This window comes from Phaethon aethereus (assembly GCF_964289735.1).
Source record: "Phaethon aethereus genome assembly, chromosome: 5".
Lineage (NCBI taxonomy): Eukaryota > Metazoa > Chordata > Aves > Phaethontiformes > Phaethontidae > Phaethon > Phaethon aethereus.
This window is the reverse complement of record NC_138579.1, coordinates 66,462,775-66,480,130: the sequence shown is the minus strand read 5'-3', so window position 1 is coordinate 66,480,130 and position 17,356 is coordinate 66,462,775. Positions and strand designations below refer to the sequence as shown.

Here is a 17,356-nt window from a genome sequence, read left to right as displayed (position 1 = left end):
TGATTGTCATATGCTTTAAGTGGAGTGAAGGATTTCTAATAATGAAATTTCCCTACTTTCTCCTCTCTGCGTGTGAGAAACCACGTTTGACTTGGTCGCTTTTCTGTACTTACGGTAAGCTCCTGCTGCAACACTGCTTCTGAAAGTATCCCTTTAGGTTTACTGTCTATAGAGGTCAAAGCCTGTCTTGTCCTCTGAAGAAAATAGTGGTTTGGGGAAAATTGCCTACAGTCGCTTTTGTGACAAATACTGCAAAGATCACAACTGCAGGGAAGTTACTGCTGGGTCTGCTGTGCTGGTATCCCTGAGGGTATGGATGCACGACGAAGGAGGCACGTTAAACATTTTAACTCCAGCTTCTGCATTAATCTTGCATATGCTTGCTTCAGACAGCTACTTTCAATTTGGAATGTTGAAAAAATGCAGGCAGAGTTAGGGAAACGTACAGGTTGCTGCAGCTGGATACATGTGATAAGTCAAATCAATCTGTGCCCGACTCTGTGTCACCTATCACATGCACATCACCTCTATAGGCAGGCAGTGAGAAGAATTCTATGGATGAAGATGTGGGTGTTTTTATTTGGTTGTGGGAAATAGTTTCTTTTATTTGACTGTTTTGAGGCTGTTGTTCAGGAAATCAGGAGATGCAGCATGAGTCTTGAGAAAATAGCTAGAAAACAGATGGCACCTTAGGGTTCAAAAGAACATTTTCATGTACTTTTGCGATGCTGTGACACAGGCGTGTTCACATGCAACCCACGCACATTTGCATAGTGAAATCCTAGATTCACTGAATTCAGTGGCAAAATCTCAACGGACGATCACCCTGTGCATGAACATACTCTGTAAATGACTTAATATCCTTAAAGGAATGTAAATTAGGAGAATCTTGATAGTCGGGTTAAAATTAATTCCTTTTCTACTAAGAGAGATTTCTGTTTTAAATGTGTGCACTGTTTATAAGCGGGACTCATGTTTCTATTTCTCACTATATTTTGCCCCTCTAACTCATTTGAATAGTATCTCACTGTTCCAATATATTATTTCAGTGGTATTCCTTGAGAGGTAAAAACCTAGTTAACTTTAGAAAGTGAGACAGAATTGTCCCCTTAGCTGTTTGTTTTTAAAAGTGACTTTCCAAGGCTCAAAATGCTAATAGAAACATTAATTATCTACAATTAAGAATTTTTTTTTTCATTCAAAGGTAAGAGTAAAGCCTATTTCTTCTTTTTAAGCAATCACTCATAGATTTATTTGGGCAGCCTCACGCTTATGTTTTTGAAATGTTTTTTCTGAAAGACGGTCTTCCCTCCCCCCATTATTTGATCTTAGTACATCTGTGTTTTCCTGTCTCCATCCAGAGACAGCATTTGCCAGTTTATGCTTTCTCTTGCACTTAACCTCATAAATGCTGCCTGATTTCTTTTTGTGTGTTTAATCTGTTTGCCGTATCATCTCTTCTGCCGAGCGTTGCGTAAAGTATTTCTTATGAGTCAGTGCTGTAGCTAGAAGCATTTTTGTTAAATTTCTGTTTAATTTCTGTTAAATAGCCCACATTTCGGTTGACTGGGAATGGCTCTGCCTTGTGGCTGGTCCCCAAATAAATGTCTGGAGGGGAAGCAACAAAAAAGTGTCACCCTCATTGCCCTCACAGTCACCCAGATGCAGGGTCTCACCCAAAGTGCTTGAAAATGCACAGTCCCTTTACCTACAGATGCCATTCTGAACATGACTACCACATCTAATGAATTTTGCTTGACAGTATTCCTCCTTGTCCAAGAAGTAAAAGCCTCCACTTGTCAGAAATCCACTTGTCTCTTAATGAATAAACAAGCGCGTTTACTTCTGTCTGCATCTGAGTCATTTCTCGCACACAAAGTGCTCGCCTACACAGGATGCTTTTTTCAAACAGCAGCTGAGGTCTGGTGTTAATTAGACACCAAATGTGTACTATTCCCAAATTCTGTAAAATTGTGTCAGACAGAAGCTAAAAGTGAGGTTTGAGGGAAAGTTTAATCAAGAGTGAGAATCCCAAATGTCCAAAGTCTCGTGTTGTTTATATCGGTACACATTGGTACACACTTGATTTCAGTTAGTTAAGCAGGAATACTTTGAGTAATTATTTCAATGAGTCTGCTATATTCTGAAAACAGAAATAAGGACTTGAGTTTCATTAAGTGCAACATTTGTGCTACAGCGGATACTTTCATTTGACCTTACCCAGCGCTTTCCCTTTGTAAAAATGTTCTATGCAACTTTGCCTTTTCCTTAACCTCCAGAGGTCAATGGACTGTTGACCTTAAGGTGTCTATGCCACGCAGGATGTATGTAGCTGTGGATTCACCCTCTATGCCAATTCCTGGCTTCTTCAGGTGTGTGAAAAGTGGCTAAACTGTTGTCCTGTTACAATCTAGAGCTTTGCAAATGAGGCTGGCTTCCTGCATGTGTATTCAATCTGGAGCTGAACCAGTGGAACAGGCAATTTTCTTCATTAGTTTCCATCCATGTGCATTAGTGTTTTATGCCATTATATGAAGCACATTCACTTCATCTCTTGCCAAGAACAAATAGAGGGAGGAGGTTGCATTTTTGCAATGCAAAAGGAGATAAATTCTTTCTTTCTTTCTTTCCTTTGGAGAAGGCGAGATGTTCTTTGGCGGGTTTTAATTACCTTTTATGGTAGAATGACTGCAGAAATGCTGGTCCTCAAGCTGGGACCTCTACACTAATCAGATCATTGTTCCCCAATGCCTCAGGCTTAATGAGATCTTTCCATCACTCTACTGTGCAAGTGGACCTTTCTTCTTTCCTACCCCATTCCTATGAAATTCTCAGTTACCCTGGCACCATCTTCTATATATGTCTTTGTATGTGTTTCAGGTCCCACTGTCAGGTATCATGTGCAATTCTCTTGATCATTGCTCCATAGTTTCAACCTCTACCGTCTCTTCAGATGACTGGGCGTCAGCTAAAGAGCATCTCTATGCTAGATTCCATAATTAACGGGACAGTGTTGTCAGTCATGCTTCCAGTTTGGTACCAGTGTGAACATGCCATTTGCCTGTTCTCTGACTGCTTTAAGTGAGGTCATGGTCCTAGTTATCCTCTGTTATTTCCCTCAGATTGTATGAGGCTTTAGTCATCTAGCATCCTGTTGATTCTGTTTTCTTAGACACCCCATGTCTTCATGCTCACATTTATGCTTCCTGGCTTCTTTCAGACCTTTACAAACTGCCCACTTTGAGCAGCTGTTTGTTATAAACCAGGATGTAACTAAGAAGCCGTCTCAACTTTTCCACATATGTACCTCAACTAGGGGAAAGCTCTAGGAACAATTTATAAAAACTTTACCCTTGGTATTGGGTTTCCAACCCAATTACATGCTAGTTTGAGCTATGACTAAATCTAAATGAATTTTTGTTTTCATTTCATATTTCTGTGGTGCTTGGTGAGAAGGATTTGCCTCCTGCATAAACAGTAACAGAGGACCAGGATTTAGCTCTGTGTAAGGGCGAAGGGCAGAGACTTGGTATACTTGTTCGCACCATCCCCAGATTTTTAAAGGTTTATACAAGTTCCGTTTGCTTTCCTGTTAAGGGGAATTTACAGTCATGTATGAATTATATGTCACTTAAGCATTGTTAGAGCATTTTAGCTTTCTTCAGCAGGTGACCAGGTAATGTAGCTCATACCAACAAGGTATGTTAATATATGAAGCCTTTGTTTTTGATCTACAGCAGTCTGATTTCAGTCGAATCACTAGACGCTTATTTTTGTGCGCCTCTGTCTTCAGCAGCATACAGATGTCTTCAGTTCCCGGTTGCATTGTCAGCCCTGTGCTGAAAATGTGACATTTTATAACAGTGTTTCATAAGCACTATAAAGAAGGAGTTTTGACTGATAAGGTACTTTAATAATTGGGTAAGTATTGGGAAAATAAATTGAAAAGTTGTGAGGTGGAAATCTCAAATGAGGCCCAAAGATCCTCTAGCAGGAACTTACAAATGGAATAAGGAAGGTTTGAAAAGAAACGAAGTCCCAAGAGGCAAAGGTGTTCTCATTTCAGACCAACTTTACTTACCCTCCTTTTGCTTCAGTTTTTCATGGAAAGAAGTGGTTTTGCAAGTGGAAGAAGTTGCCAAATGGGCTGTAACGTCAATCTAGAAAACGGATAAATCAACGTGCAAGCAAAATGACTGACTGATTAAGTAAGGGTGAGTTGGGTGAAAGCAATTCACTGCATCTTCCTCTTCTTGAGAGCTTTCTGCAGTGTGATTTAGTGAAGTAAAAAAGTTGATGTTGTTATGCATCTTTGATGCATAGGGGATGTAAAGGAGAATGAGAGGGCTGCTTTGTAAGGAGTGGATTTAATTAACAAAGGACATGGTGGGTACAGTTTTAAAGCCCTTATCCTGGGGGCTTTTTCAGAGAAGAAAAAAAACCCAAACTTATTTTAGCAGAAGGGTCAGGTTCAGACTTCAGAAAAACATGATTCAAAATACATTTTGAAGAACTGGATAAACTCCCATTGACTTCAGTAGGAACTGGATCAGTCACTTAATGAAAATGTTGTGTAACTGGTCTCATTCGGTTTTATTAGATCTCATTATGTTTCCTCTGAGACCTTTTGGTGCATACGTTAGTTAATCTGCTAGGAGACCAGGAGTTAACTTACGTACCTCACATGGATCGTTTTAGTATCAACGGTTAAGTACATTGAAGCTTGCAAGCATTGTGCTGTAAGTATTGTTAGTGAGCCTTCTCGTTTTGTGGCAAAGCAATAATGCTGCAGCATGTTTCAAACACCTCGCCCTTTGCCACTTGAAGATTGGCATTTTCACGTTGATGCGAAACGATCTTAAGAAGTCAACTTCTGTTAGCACAGAAAACCCTGTGGGCCAGGGAGGATACGTAACTAACACAGTCAAATGATTTAATACCTGTAATGGCCACCTTTACTACACAGTGTTGAAGAATAAAAATCGGATACAACTCGGGCTTCCAAAACTTCCTCGGGCAGACTGGCAAAGGCCTAAACTGGCAGCATCATTTTGAGGAATAAGAGTGTAACTCGTCACTCAGGCGAGCCAGGTCTCGGATCTTTTCACTAAGATCATCAACAAGTAGACGTGATTTACAATGGGGCAACGGCTCTCAGCTTTGAGACCGCCAGCCATTTTACAAAACCCAGCGAGGAATTGCATGTTTCAGATCAGGTTTGAATAAGCAAAGTAGAAGTAAAAAAATCTCCCTGTACTGTCTACCCAAATTCACTATAGTCTGTGCCAAGGTTTCAGTTTAATTCCCAGTTTAATCCATTCTTAAAAAAAAAAAAATTCCCTTATTCAGAGGGGAGCATCAATCTCATTGATGTTAAACTTTGTTTCTTATTGGAACTCATTTTATTTGGGCTTCTTTTTTTTTTTCCCAATGACAAATGGAAATGGATACAAAGTCCTGCTAATTTTGGAGAAGGAATAGGAGACAAAAGTCTGTCTGGAGAGTGGATCCTCACTTTATTTATATATTTAAACATTTCCAAAAGGTTATTTGCAAAATCTGTTAATAGATTTAAGTGTGGAACAATAGGTAATAGCTGTTTAGTTTAATACTACACTACAATAATATAATACTAGAATAATAAATTATAATATATAATATTATATAATAATACTGTAAACTGCTATCGCTTTACAAATCCTGAAGAATTTCTACATCATTTCTGAGGCTCAACCATGTACTAGAAAACTGACAAAAGTCTGGGTAGGAAAGACAATTTAATGAAAACACAGTTATAATTCAAAATCAAACATTTTTCCCTTCACAGAGTAGTGACTGTTAAAGGTGTCTGTCGATTGCCCACTAAACCTTATGCGTCTCTCATTATGTCTTAAGTCATTTGAAGATAGGTGGCTTTTTTCTTCTAAAGATGAAGTTGTCTTTGAAGGAATAACAGTCGCTGTGATAGAGAACGTTATTAATTAATACTAATATCTCATTCTTATTGCTGAAAAAAACCCCCTCACTATTAATGTGTCTGATGTGCGTATCTGAAGCAGTTTGGAGTTGAATATGGAAAATGGTACCAAAATACATTATCGTACCCTAAATCCTTATTTGCTGTGTGATGATGCCTTTGGGCATCAGACACAGATCAAGGATAGCGTTTGTCTTGAAGATGTCGCTATATATAATATACTGCACCACTAACATCCCTTCTTTTATGTTTAGTACTCTAACTAGAATAACAGTTCGTACTTAAAGAAAAGCAAGATGGATGAAAATTAGTACTCAGCTCAGTTTTGCAGAAAGCCTCACTTTTACAAGAAACGGACTTTGTAAAAATGACTCAGTGAATTATAGGAGGCTTCTGATGTATGTTTAGCGTAAGGCCTGGTCTACATATGCTTCGAAGGTTCCATCGGTGCGAGCCCCTGTGGCTGCCCCACCTGGAAAATCTATCGGGCTTCAGTGTATCAGCAACCACTGAAAATCACGGCAGCTGGAACTACACTAATACAATTTTTTGTATCACCTATTTAAGTCAGTACTTTTTTCAGTTCCCCCCACCCCGTATGTCAGCCCATAGACATGAAGAATATAAGTGTAGTGGTGTTGCTGAAGCGGTTGGGAACTTTATTAGGTTCTACATGAAAACTGAGCTCCTTCTTCAGTGAGAAATATCACTTGATACAAAGCAATAAAGGTTATTCTGCCCAGAAATGGAGATTTAGAGATTCTGATGAATGCCTCCATTCTGGTTTATTTTCCACCGTTAATATTTACTATAAAATCAGGAATGTTTGCATTTGATTTGTTTCAGGAATACAGTCTTGAACCAATGAAGCTTATAAATAATTTATAAAGTATCATTCCGTCCCTTTCTGTGTTTATACGACATGGTGTAAGAGATTGTTTCAATAAACTGAGTGGATACCTGTTAATGCGTTTGATAAAGCCCAAGATACAATGTTAAAATAAAATTCTTTATAATTCAAAAAGTGTGTTAATTATAAAGCCCAACTCCAGCACAGCTGGAAATAGTGTGATAAGCCATTAGCATGTGCTTTTGACATCTTCTTTTCAAGCTAAACTTTTTTATAATGCTTTTTGCAGCTAAGTGAGATTCATTTAGTGTGATTTACTACACAGAAATCCCGGAAAAAGCGAGGGAGATGTTAATCCAGCGAGCTGTCTATTTTCCATGTCATTATCATGGTGTCTGCAGAGAGGGGAAGTGCAGGCTCCTTTACTGGGGTTTTAGAACGACAACACAGAAACTCAGTGGAGGTCCCTAAACAAATCCATATGTAAAGACTGGAGTGATACAAGTTGCATCATTGGGAAGCTTTAAAACTAGTTGACATAATCCAAAACAGTTTTGTATAATCCTGTATCAAGAGAGGGGCTAGGCAAAATGTGACTTAATAAGGGATGACAAGGAAAAATGAGGAGGGCATTTTTCCTGTTTTTCAGGTGGGGAAAGATTTTTTTTTTTTTCCTTGATACAATTGGATCATAGGATAATTCAGGTTGGAAGGAACTAATACACTGTTGCCTGCCAAAATACACATTAATACACTCTAAGTGGATTACTTCAGTGTGGATGAATAATTAATATCTGGCATTAGCTATATAATTTGCACTTTTTCAGATTTGCAGAGTTGAGGTTTAATTTGAATTCCTTAGATGTGCACTTAGGCACATAAGTGAGTTCTTAAAAGTCTAAAATAAGCTTTATGCTTTATCAACCTCAGACTTTTCTCTAAGAAGACAACACACAAATTCAATGACAAAAGGAGAATGAAAGCCAAGAAGAAGAATAGTTGGAAGGAAGCTTTCCAGATGGAAGCTGGTTTTCTTCCTTATCCTCTTGGGCATTGTTGTCATGATCCCTTGTGTCCCTATGTATGCTACAGTGGCTGTAAACTTTTCAAAAAAGGAATGTATCTAAATCTAACCTGACTGGTGTTTAAATCTCATGGTACTCCAGGATTTTGCTGTAAGTTTTACAATGAACTCTAGAAATGAACTTGCATAATCTCTGCTAACAAGGTATTTTTAATGTCTGTAATTATGTGGCTTGCAACAATTAATCAGGAGACTATTACACGTTCTTGATGCTGTTTTCAGCTCACTGAATTCTCAGGGAAGTAGAAAAACTCGAGGTAGAAACAGTTACCTACAAATTTCTGAAATTCTCTTCCCAGTTTGAATGTATTTGGAAGACTCGGTGTAAATGCCTAGTACTGCCTACTACTGCATTTACTGCATGGGCATTTACTGGAAATTAGGATAAAGTTGCCATTTACTGTCAGTAGGATAACAGCAATGATTATGGACATCTGAGGTTGCTAAACATCCCTATTAAGCACTGCTAATCCAGGATCCACAGGGCAGCACTGCAGCTCTCTTTCTTTTGTCCAAGCCCTTGCACTTGCTCGTGTCAGATCTCCTCAAAACCTCCGTGGAACAAGTAGGAGTCCGAACTCCTCTCTGCTCCTGGCTTGCCCCATCAGAGACCGGCCACACTCAGCGTGTGCTGCACGTCTGTGTAGCTTCCCTCAATTTCTCTTTTTTTTACCAAGCCCATTTTCAGAAAACTGTCAGACCTTTGTCAGACCAATGGTCAGGGCCCACTGAGCTCTCCTCAGTGTCCTCTTCTCAGCCAGCCTCCAGTCATGACCTGTTTGAGTGGAATATTAGCGTTATCTGTTATGATGAGCTTCTGTATGTTTTGGTGACCATCAGGGATGTTGAACTAATATCATCGGAGCTTCGGTGATGGCATACAGCTAAACAGGCTTCTCTGCACATTGCCAGTCTTTCACAGAGTCTTTCTTAGGGCCCCACCAGGCTAGACCTGGCTCTGCATTAAATTATAGATGTGAGAATTTTCAGTGGCCACCTTCAAGAGGACCTAGGTAACTGCTAAGCATTGGAATCTCTGGAGAATGTGAGGACTAATTTTGCTGTCTTTAGAGCTTTACTATTAGACGTTTTTGCCACGAGAAGGAAGAAAATTTTGATGCTTGATGATACATGCCTTGTTCTCTGAAGCAATAGTGTCTCAAGTCCCCGAATAAGACTTTTTCCTCTTCCGTATAGCTACGCACACCAAATTCCAAGAAAACTTCACCTTCTGCCAGCCACATACACAGCCACAGGCTGCAAGTTCTCTCCTAGCATCAGCTCTTCAAGCCACAACTAGGAAGATGCTGAGGGAGACCACGCTGTCTTGTATGGAAGAGATGTCCCGCTCCATGAAAATGACCACATGAGCTGTGCCCTGTGGAACAATTTGTCATTACTTGACAATACCGTGTTCTGGAATCAGGCTCAGAGCCCCACCAGGGAAGGCTGGTAGCCCAGATCAGGGTTCTGTTCCTGGTCTAGGAACTCTCACCTTCTTTTTACTGAGAGTGGTCAGTGAATGATACTGAGATTTGAGAAAGCCTTTTTTTTACATAGTCGGGAAGGTGGATCGTTGATGTAAATGATACAGACAAGCTGGAACAAAATGTTTCCCAAGTAGCATCAGGTGGGGTTGCAGCAAAATCGTAGAGGTGCCATATGAGTGTCTGTGTGTGTGTACTTGCCTCAGGCCTCAAAGCCTGCAGTGACGGCGGCGAGATGCTCCAGCTTGCTATGGGTAGTCATCTGAGAGAGTAACGTGGATAAATCTTAACAGCACTGGGATTTATTTTAACATTTCATGGGCTGGACACCTCTCAAAGAAGGTCCCCTAAATGCTAAGCAAAGATATGAGAAACAAGGGTTATATCTACTGATGACAGTAAGTCTACGTGGCGCATGTTCAGTAAAAATTAATTGATACAGGTTCAGTTCTTCTCTTTCCCAATCTCATTAACATTTCACTTTTGAAGTGCAACATTTTCTTTGCACAGTCACTGGTGTGATGCACTGTGTTATTTTGCCAAACACCTTTGGATTTTATAGTCGATATTCTTGCAGTATGTAGCCTACATAGTTTCTGAAGTTGGCCTGAAATCACACCACCAACTAATTCCAGGCTATGATTTGCTTTACGTTGCTGCGTTTGGCTTCCAGAGCCCAGCCCAAGTTCCTTTTGAGTCAGTAGGATTCTTTCCGTTGGCTTTTGCAGTATTTGGATCAGATCCACAGCGTGCAATTCCTCCCCCCGCTTCCCCTCCCCTCCCTGAAATATTCTTTAAGAAAGTTATAATAAAATCTGAAGAAGAATAATACTGGGCCAGATTTTCAGGTCCCATAAAACAGAATAGATTTTTTTCAAGTCAGTAAAACTATGCTCATTTACATGAGCTTAATATCTTTACATATAGTCTCATATCTCTTTAATAAGCCATAAAGCTCTCTCAACTTATATATGTGAAAACCAGAACCGTTTAGACTATATTACACTTTGATGCCAAAGTCCTATGCAATGACAGCTTGTTCACCTAACTTTTATTGACTATTTTTCATGTTCTCTCTTGATACAGCCGTAATGCATACCAAAACAATCTATAATTCCTCCTCTGTGATGCTGTTGTCTGGTCGTCTGGTTTCTTATATGTTTGCTTCACCATAGATTAAACTCTTCTAACTTAAACACAGATTCTAGAGGGAACGGCTTTTAGCGACAACCCTGCTTCAGACACGACAGAAATAATGAAGATTTACAGCAATCGTAAACGTATGTTGGATTTTATTTTACAGAAAGAGTTTTTCAGTTTCAATTGGCTGGATAGCAGCGTGAAAATAGATGGATGTCATCAATTTATTTATGTTGATAACTGACTAATAAACTTCGTTATTGTAGAGTCCAACTTTTTATTTCTCAGAGATCTTATGCAATGGAAAAGCTGAATTGGGTGGATCATAAAAATCTCAACAAGTTTCATCTTCAGCTGAAGTGTGTTGGGGAGGAAACTGCTTTTTCAGTTAGAAGGTAGAGCAGGTTTTTTGTTGGGGTTTTTTTTTTTTTTTTGTTTGGTGAGAAATCCTTTATACTTTCGTGAACCTGGAGCAATTCTGAAGCTAGCAGAGTTATTCTGGGTTTGTGCTGGTGTTACTAAAATCAAAATACGGCTGTTGGAGTAAAATGGTGCTTTTGCGGCACAGCACAGCACAAACAATGACTATATTTAGGATGTAGGAAAACCTGGTCTCTATAGAAAGCAAGCATTCAATGAATTTTATAATAGTATAATAATACGAAGAGAAAGCAAAAAATGGGGAAGGACAGAAGATGTACATTTAACCTGAGCATCAGGAAATAACGGACCAGCAATAGGTTTTATTTTTCTGCACAGAAGTCCCTAAGGGAAATTGAACCAAATGTAGTTTTTGCTAACTTTCCATTCCTAACTCTTAATCAGAAGTCCAGATACTAGCTGCTCTTGGAACGTGAACCCCTCGTGACAATATGTGGAAGCTGAAATTCAGCAACAGTTAACTCCTTCCCACAGCAGCATCACGTGTTGTAGCGGACCAAAGTTGGGCTTAAAATGCCTTTATGTGAAAAGTTTTTTTGGCATTTCTCAAATGCTTTTTCGACATTCAAAGAGGAGAAAGTTGCTAAATAAAATTCTGTAGACTCTTTTGTCTCAAGGCTGTGTCACCATTTGAGCTGCAGTTTTCAAACTTGAGGTAAAAACCATTTGCTGCTTTCACGATACATTGTCCAGACGAAAGACTTGATTCAAAACTCGTACCAGTGAAGGCTGGTCATACCATTGTCCATTCAAAATGAAGCCTTGAAACTAAAATACAAAGCTGGAGGGGAAAAAGTGTGATTGGCGAAGACGTGAGTCTGATTCTGCTTTCATATCCATGTAAAGCTAGAGAAAAACCTCACTCGTGTATAGCTATTGCAGAGGCTAACGCTCTTACAACCTGGGGCAACAGCACAGGCAGTCTCCGTAGCTCAGAGGCGTTAGTTAAACTAAGAGTACTTGAGTGTCCTCTCATTAGGATGGATCAGAAGTAACTTTATTTTTCAGTATCTGTAAAGCTGAATTGACTTCCCACCGTTTCACATTAGAACCAAAATGCAGAAGCAAGAACAGTTTCCTCTGCGTTAAAATGTTTTAAATTAAAACTTTCAATCGAGGTTTCATCTGCAGCTGCTTATTCAAATGAAGAGTTTGATTCCTTATAATCTTACCCTGATTTTCAAACTTCAGAAAGTTGTACAACTTTCCATGCTTTCTTCACTCCAGGTGACTCCGTCTCCTCATGTGACAGAAGCCAAACGACCTATTTTTAGGCTGAGGTGGGCTGTTTGTTGGTGGGGGGTTTTTTAAGAGTTACATTTTTGCCTTTTATTATCTGTGATTTTGTGTGAGAATTTGTCTTGCTTTGTTGTCTATGCTGTGTGTATATTTGAATCGTGCTGCGTTACAAAAAGCTTATGTGCCACGTAACTCTCAATTGCAAATACCGTCAGCCCTCGAGGGAGGTTTGGACATGTAGAAGAGCCCATATACACACCACAGCCATAAATCCAAATGTCATTACCCAGAGTACATTAAACATCTTCTAGCATGCCTTTTACAGGGCCAATTTTTAATTTCTGGCACTATGGCTAAATGATGTTTAGCGTTTCATGAGAGGTACTAATCAAAGCATTTTTCTATGCGTGATTTACGATGTGGCTTCTATAGAATATGCTGCTTTACGATACCTCGCTGGTATTTATTTGACTGTTCTGCGTGGAGAACCGGAGGAGAGAAATGACAGTGAAATTGCCAAGTGAACTCACGGGTGCAGACGTGGGAGAAGTTACACCGGTACTTGGTGAAAAATTTTATTTCAGTTTAGACAGAAAATGAGTGTGGATCTTGAGGATATACATTAGATGTAGGTACCTAATTTGGCCGTTAGACACCGCTCTCAGCGTGAAATGGCTTTGTAGGTCAAGCCCCAGTGTTTCTGGAGAGCGAAAGCAGTACTATAAGCTTTCCCAGTAGTAAGAGCCCAGGGACTTTTCTGGTGTTTTCTTTCACAACTCAGTGTAAATTCAGGTATCTCCAAACAGTTCCAGATTTATTGTTTCTGATGTCCCTCATTAGACTAATTTCATTACAGTATTAGGCTATTTTAGTTACAAGCTATGTCAGCAATGCTAAATCAATTTCCTTTTCTTACTGACGTATCGATTGATTTGATATTCTAGGAGAGGGGGTGATTGTTTTGGTTGGTTGTCCTTCACTGCTGCTTTTCTGTAGTTCCCTATCTTATAAAGAAAAGCCAGCTTCAAGACATCCCAAATGCTGTCTTTACTAACACATTTTCAAAAAATTCATCTGAAAAACATTCGTGATCCGTAACGTGTTTATACTGAACACATGAAGAACAGGCTCACCCAGGGCTACAGGATAGAAAAACATGTAGCATTGTTACATAAAATACGAAAATCTTTAGTTTGAAATACCATCTCATTTTCTTACACTTTTTTAATCTACTTATTAAATTCTAATAAAAACCATTCTACTATTTCTTCTCCTTTCCTTTTATTATAAAGCAGACTACTAACATATGTCTGTGACTTTTAATTAAAGTAAGCACAGCTTTTTCCAGCAGGAAAAAATGTGATTTCCCAGTGAATGGTTCACTTTCAAGACTTTTTGTGGGTTTTTTCCCTGTATATGTAATTTCAGATGCTGCACAACAAACATGTGATGGTTCGTGTTGGAGGAGGATGGGAGACTTTTGCAGGTTACTTACTGAAGCATGACCCGTGCCGAATGTTGCAGATCTCCCGAGTGGATGGGAAAACTTCTCCAATCCAGAGCAAGTCTCCAACCCTCAGGGACATGAATCCAGACAATTATCTGGTGGTTTCTGCCCACTACAAAACCAAGAAGGAGATTAAGTGAAATAAGCTTTTCATGTGAGTGGGACTCTATGTACGTAGGCCCAAATTATTTTCTCAAGTGTAGTACATTTAGTTTCTGCTTTAAAAGGACTTTGGACAATTTAAGACAGACTGGAAATGGCAACCCATTTTGAAGATCTTTGAACTGTAGAACTATTTATTTCTAGTACTGTATCTTTTATAGCTAATTACCCTTGATAGGCTAATTACTACAGTCAGATAAGAAATAGACATATATTTTTAGCCAAATTATTACTCTTTAATATGTGAATGTATACTTAGAGTTACATAAAGGAGTGGATCTTGTTAATGGAAGAAAATAGACAATACAGTATATTTGTATGAGAATCTTATTACATTAAATCCTTGACTGTTAGGCTAGTTGAAAAATATATATGCAGGTGGAAAATGAGTATTTGTGGAAATTATTTGGCAATGCCTCTTGAAACGACATAAAAATTGACTATTTTTATGGGTTGCAAGATTTTCTTAACCGGTAGAATATAAAGACTTAACTGCATGCCAAACGACTTCCCAAAGTGATTCCTTTAAAAAAAAGCCCGAGAAAAAACAACCCACACCTCCTACTTTTTATAGCTGAAGACAATGCTCGGGGCTAGATCGGTGTGTAGATCCTTCCTGTTTTTTACAAAGTTGCCCAATATAGAAGCCCGGGGAAGTTGAGAGGTTGCCCCTTCCTCTGGCAGACAATGGAGATGGCCAGTTGCGCTAGCGGGGCGATGTACGGCACCCCGGGAAGGGAAGCAGAAGGTGCAGAGGCCTTTGACCCAAGGAGGAGCTTCAGCAGATGCTGGTGCCTCCCGAGTCACGAAGCACGACACTCCTCTTGCATCTGAGCTTTTCCTTCCCCTTTTTTTTAATGGTGTTGGTCATGCCAAATGTGAAATACTCATTACCCTGTCGGTAGAGTGATTCACATTCTTGTAAATCGCTCACACACCTCTAAAATAGCTAAAGGCGTACGGGGGCTTAGTTCATTATTTTGGCTACTTTTCTATGTTTATATTTGGTAATTTATGTGCCTTGTAACGTCCTAGAAAAATCATTTTATAGGATTATTTCACTGACTGTATAAATTTGAGCAGAACTCAGTTGTTTCATTACAAATGAAATAAAATTTTTTAAAATACTCATACATTTTGGAAGTCTTCTTTATTATTTGTAATCTCTGTTCCCGCGCTTTGCTGCTACTGACTGGATGCCTACAATATACAATACTGCTTGCTGACCTAGTAGCGGGCTACACAGTGAACGGGACAAGCATTTCACTCACTCACTGCAAATAGCACAGAAAACCCCAGATTTTATTGAAAATTAATTTTCCTTTGCAGTGAAAGAAAAAAATTGAAAGCGTTCTTGAAATGATTTTTTAAGCACCAACTGGTATTTTTCCGTATTTTTTTATGTTTAAATTTGAAACGTAGCCTTATGATCTGCTCCTGGGGTCTTTAAAATTAACAGCAAAATACCTACTGGCTAGACAGGATCAAGACCTTCTTCTTTCCTGCTCCATGCCTTATTAAAATCCACAGGTTGTATCTCATTTCTGTGGAACTATTCTACCTCGCCATCTAAAAATATCTGCTAAGTACAGACAGTTCACAGTTGCTTGGTGCACCATATTAAGTGGCAGTACATAATTCTAAACATGGTTTTAGAGAGAAAACTTACAGCCTTTTATTCTTATTTCGAGACATTTTTAGGAAGATTAAACACATACTCAAGCAGTAAATCCTTTGAAAAGCTATAGGAAGACCCAGTTCTCACCGAAGCAATGTATGTAGCCCTTAGGCGAGTGGACAACAGACCATAAGCACCATTATTTTTAAAAAATGCAGCACAGCTGAAAAAGATCATTATCTTAATATATGCACCAGGAAATCTGGGAAAAAAAAAAATCACTTGTGAACGCGTCAGATGTTTATTTTGAAATAACGGTTACTTTAAAAAACATAAATAGTTGTATTTCCATCATCCAAAATTAAGTTGGCATTACTATTATGTTTTTTCTTTAAAATATTTGAAGGTGTTTACACGTTAATAAATCAAGAGCAGATAATTATTAAAAAAAAGTATTCCTAGGTTTATCTTAATATTAAATTCCAACAAATAATCCGGGTAAATCCAAGATTTTAAATTAAACTTGAACTGCTTTATGTGCTTGAACTGCAGCTATCAAAATAGTCTGTTTTGATTCACGATTCTGGGTACTCAAGCATCTTTAAAAAGAAAAAAATACTAAAACACTTCCTGACTTAAAACCTCAACTTAGCCAGTTCCAGAACGGGAGCCCTATAAAGGACTTTTTAAAGTATTGCCACCACCACTGATCTGTGTAAAAAGCTTGCAGGAGGGCTTGCTTACTTTTTTTGATGCACCTGGTGTGGGTGGGGATAGCAGAGGAGGAAATAAAAGCAGGAGCATCAATAAAGCAACCAAAAAACTGCAGTAAGCTGGTTAGCTGTGGAGTGGAGGGGCTGGGAGTGTGTTACTCAGAAGGTAAGTGTTGCTGATTTGATAAATGGTATTTTCTTAGTGTACTAGCCCCATAGCAACGTAGGAGTTAGGGGATTTGTTAGGAGTCTAAGGCTCAATTTACAAAGCTGAAGTTGAGTGGCAGGCGCTTGCCGAAAGAGGTATGGCCCTTGCTGCAGCGATGGGAGCAGAACAGGCTTTATGTAGAAAGAATTTGGAGAGAAAAAACCCCATTGTTTGACCAGCTAGCTGTAGTGGATGATACTTGAAGCTTCTATGCCAAAATCTATGGTATTCGGGTATCTAGTGTAGACATTTAGAAGGTTGCACTGAATGGCAGAGGACCACCAGGGAAGACCTGCAGCTCCTCTCTTGTCCCTCCAAGTGAGGAAGGGGCCATTGAGACTGTGGAGTAGTCGCTTGTTAAAAGGGCAGGAGATGAGATGCTGCTACGTTGAAGTAGCCATGGAAGGTGACTGTAGAGAAGAGTGCCGCGTAGTGATGTTAGCTTACGCTGCTGCTGTGTAACTAACTCGGCTGAATGTGAGTGGCAAGCAGGCTGAAAGTCCTAAAAAGTTGAACTGCTGTGAGCTGCAATGAAGCCTTTCCCCAAAGTCCTTGTTGAGTCATAGAACAAACCCCCGGGAGCTCCTGCTGGCTGTGAATAAGCAGCTGGGCTCAAAAGCAAGATGGCTAAATTATGTAAGATTACTTTAGAAAACTATTATTATTATATAATGTCAAATAAGCATCACGATGCCAGAAGCAATTTGGAATTGGTTTGCAAATATAACTGTAACATCTGTTACTGCTCCTTACAGGAGGTACTTTCTGTCACCTTGCTGCTCATCTATTACCTGGAGCTCTTCTTCCAGGGAGGATTATTTACACAAGTGATCGAGGATAGTTTGGGGTTTTTTCTTATCTTTATTACAGTGATAATTGCTCCTTCCTTTGCATGACCACCCTTTTTCCAACAGCAGTTTAGAGATGATC

General features: G+C 39.2%; 1 protein-coding gene across 1 annotated transcript in view; it reads left to right on the top strand.

Annotated features, from left to right (window-relative positions):
* The window catches only part of GAS2 (growth arrest specific 2), a gene marked incomplete at its 3' end in the record, with an annotated part of 87,318 nt that extends 73,453 nt beyond the window's left edge, over positions 1 to 13,865 (top strand). Inside the window, exon 7 of the mRNA XM_081999881.1 lies at positions 13,647 to 13,865. Within this exon, the coding sequence (XP_081856007.1) occupies positions 13,647 to 13,865 (219 nt within the window). The remainder of the gene's footprint in view (positions 1 to 13,646) is intronic.
* Between the last annotated feature and the right edge of the window lie 3,491 nt (positions 13,866 to 17,356).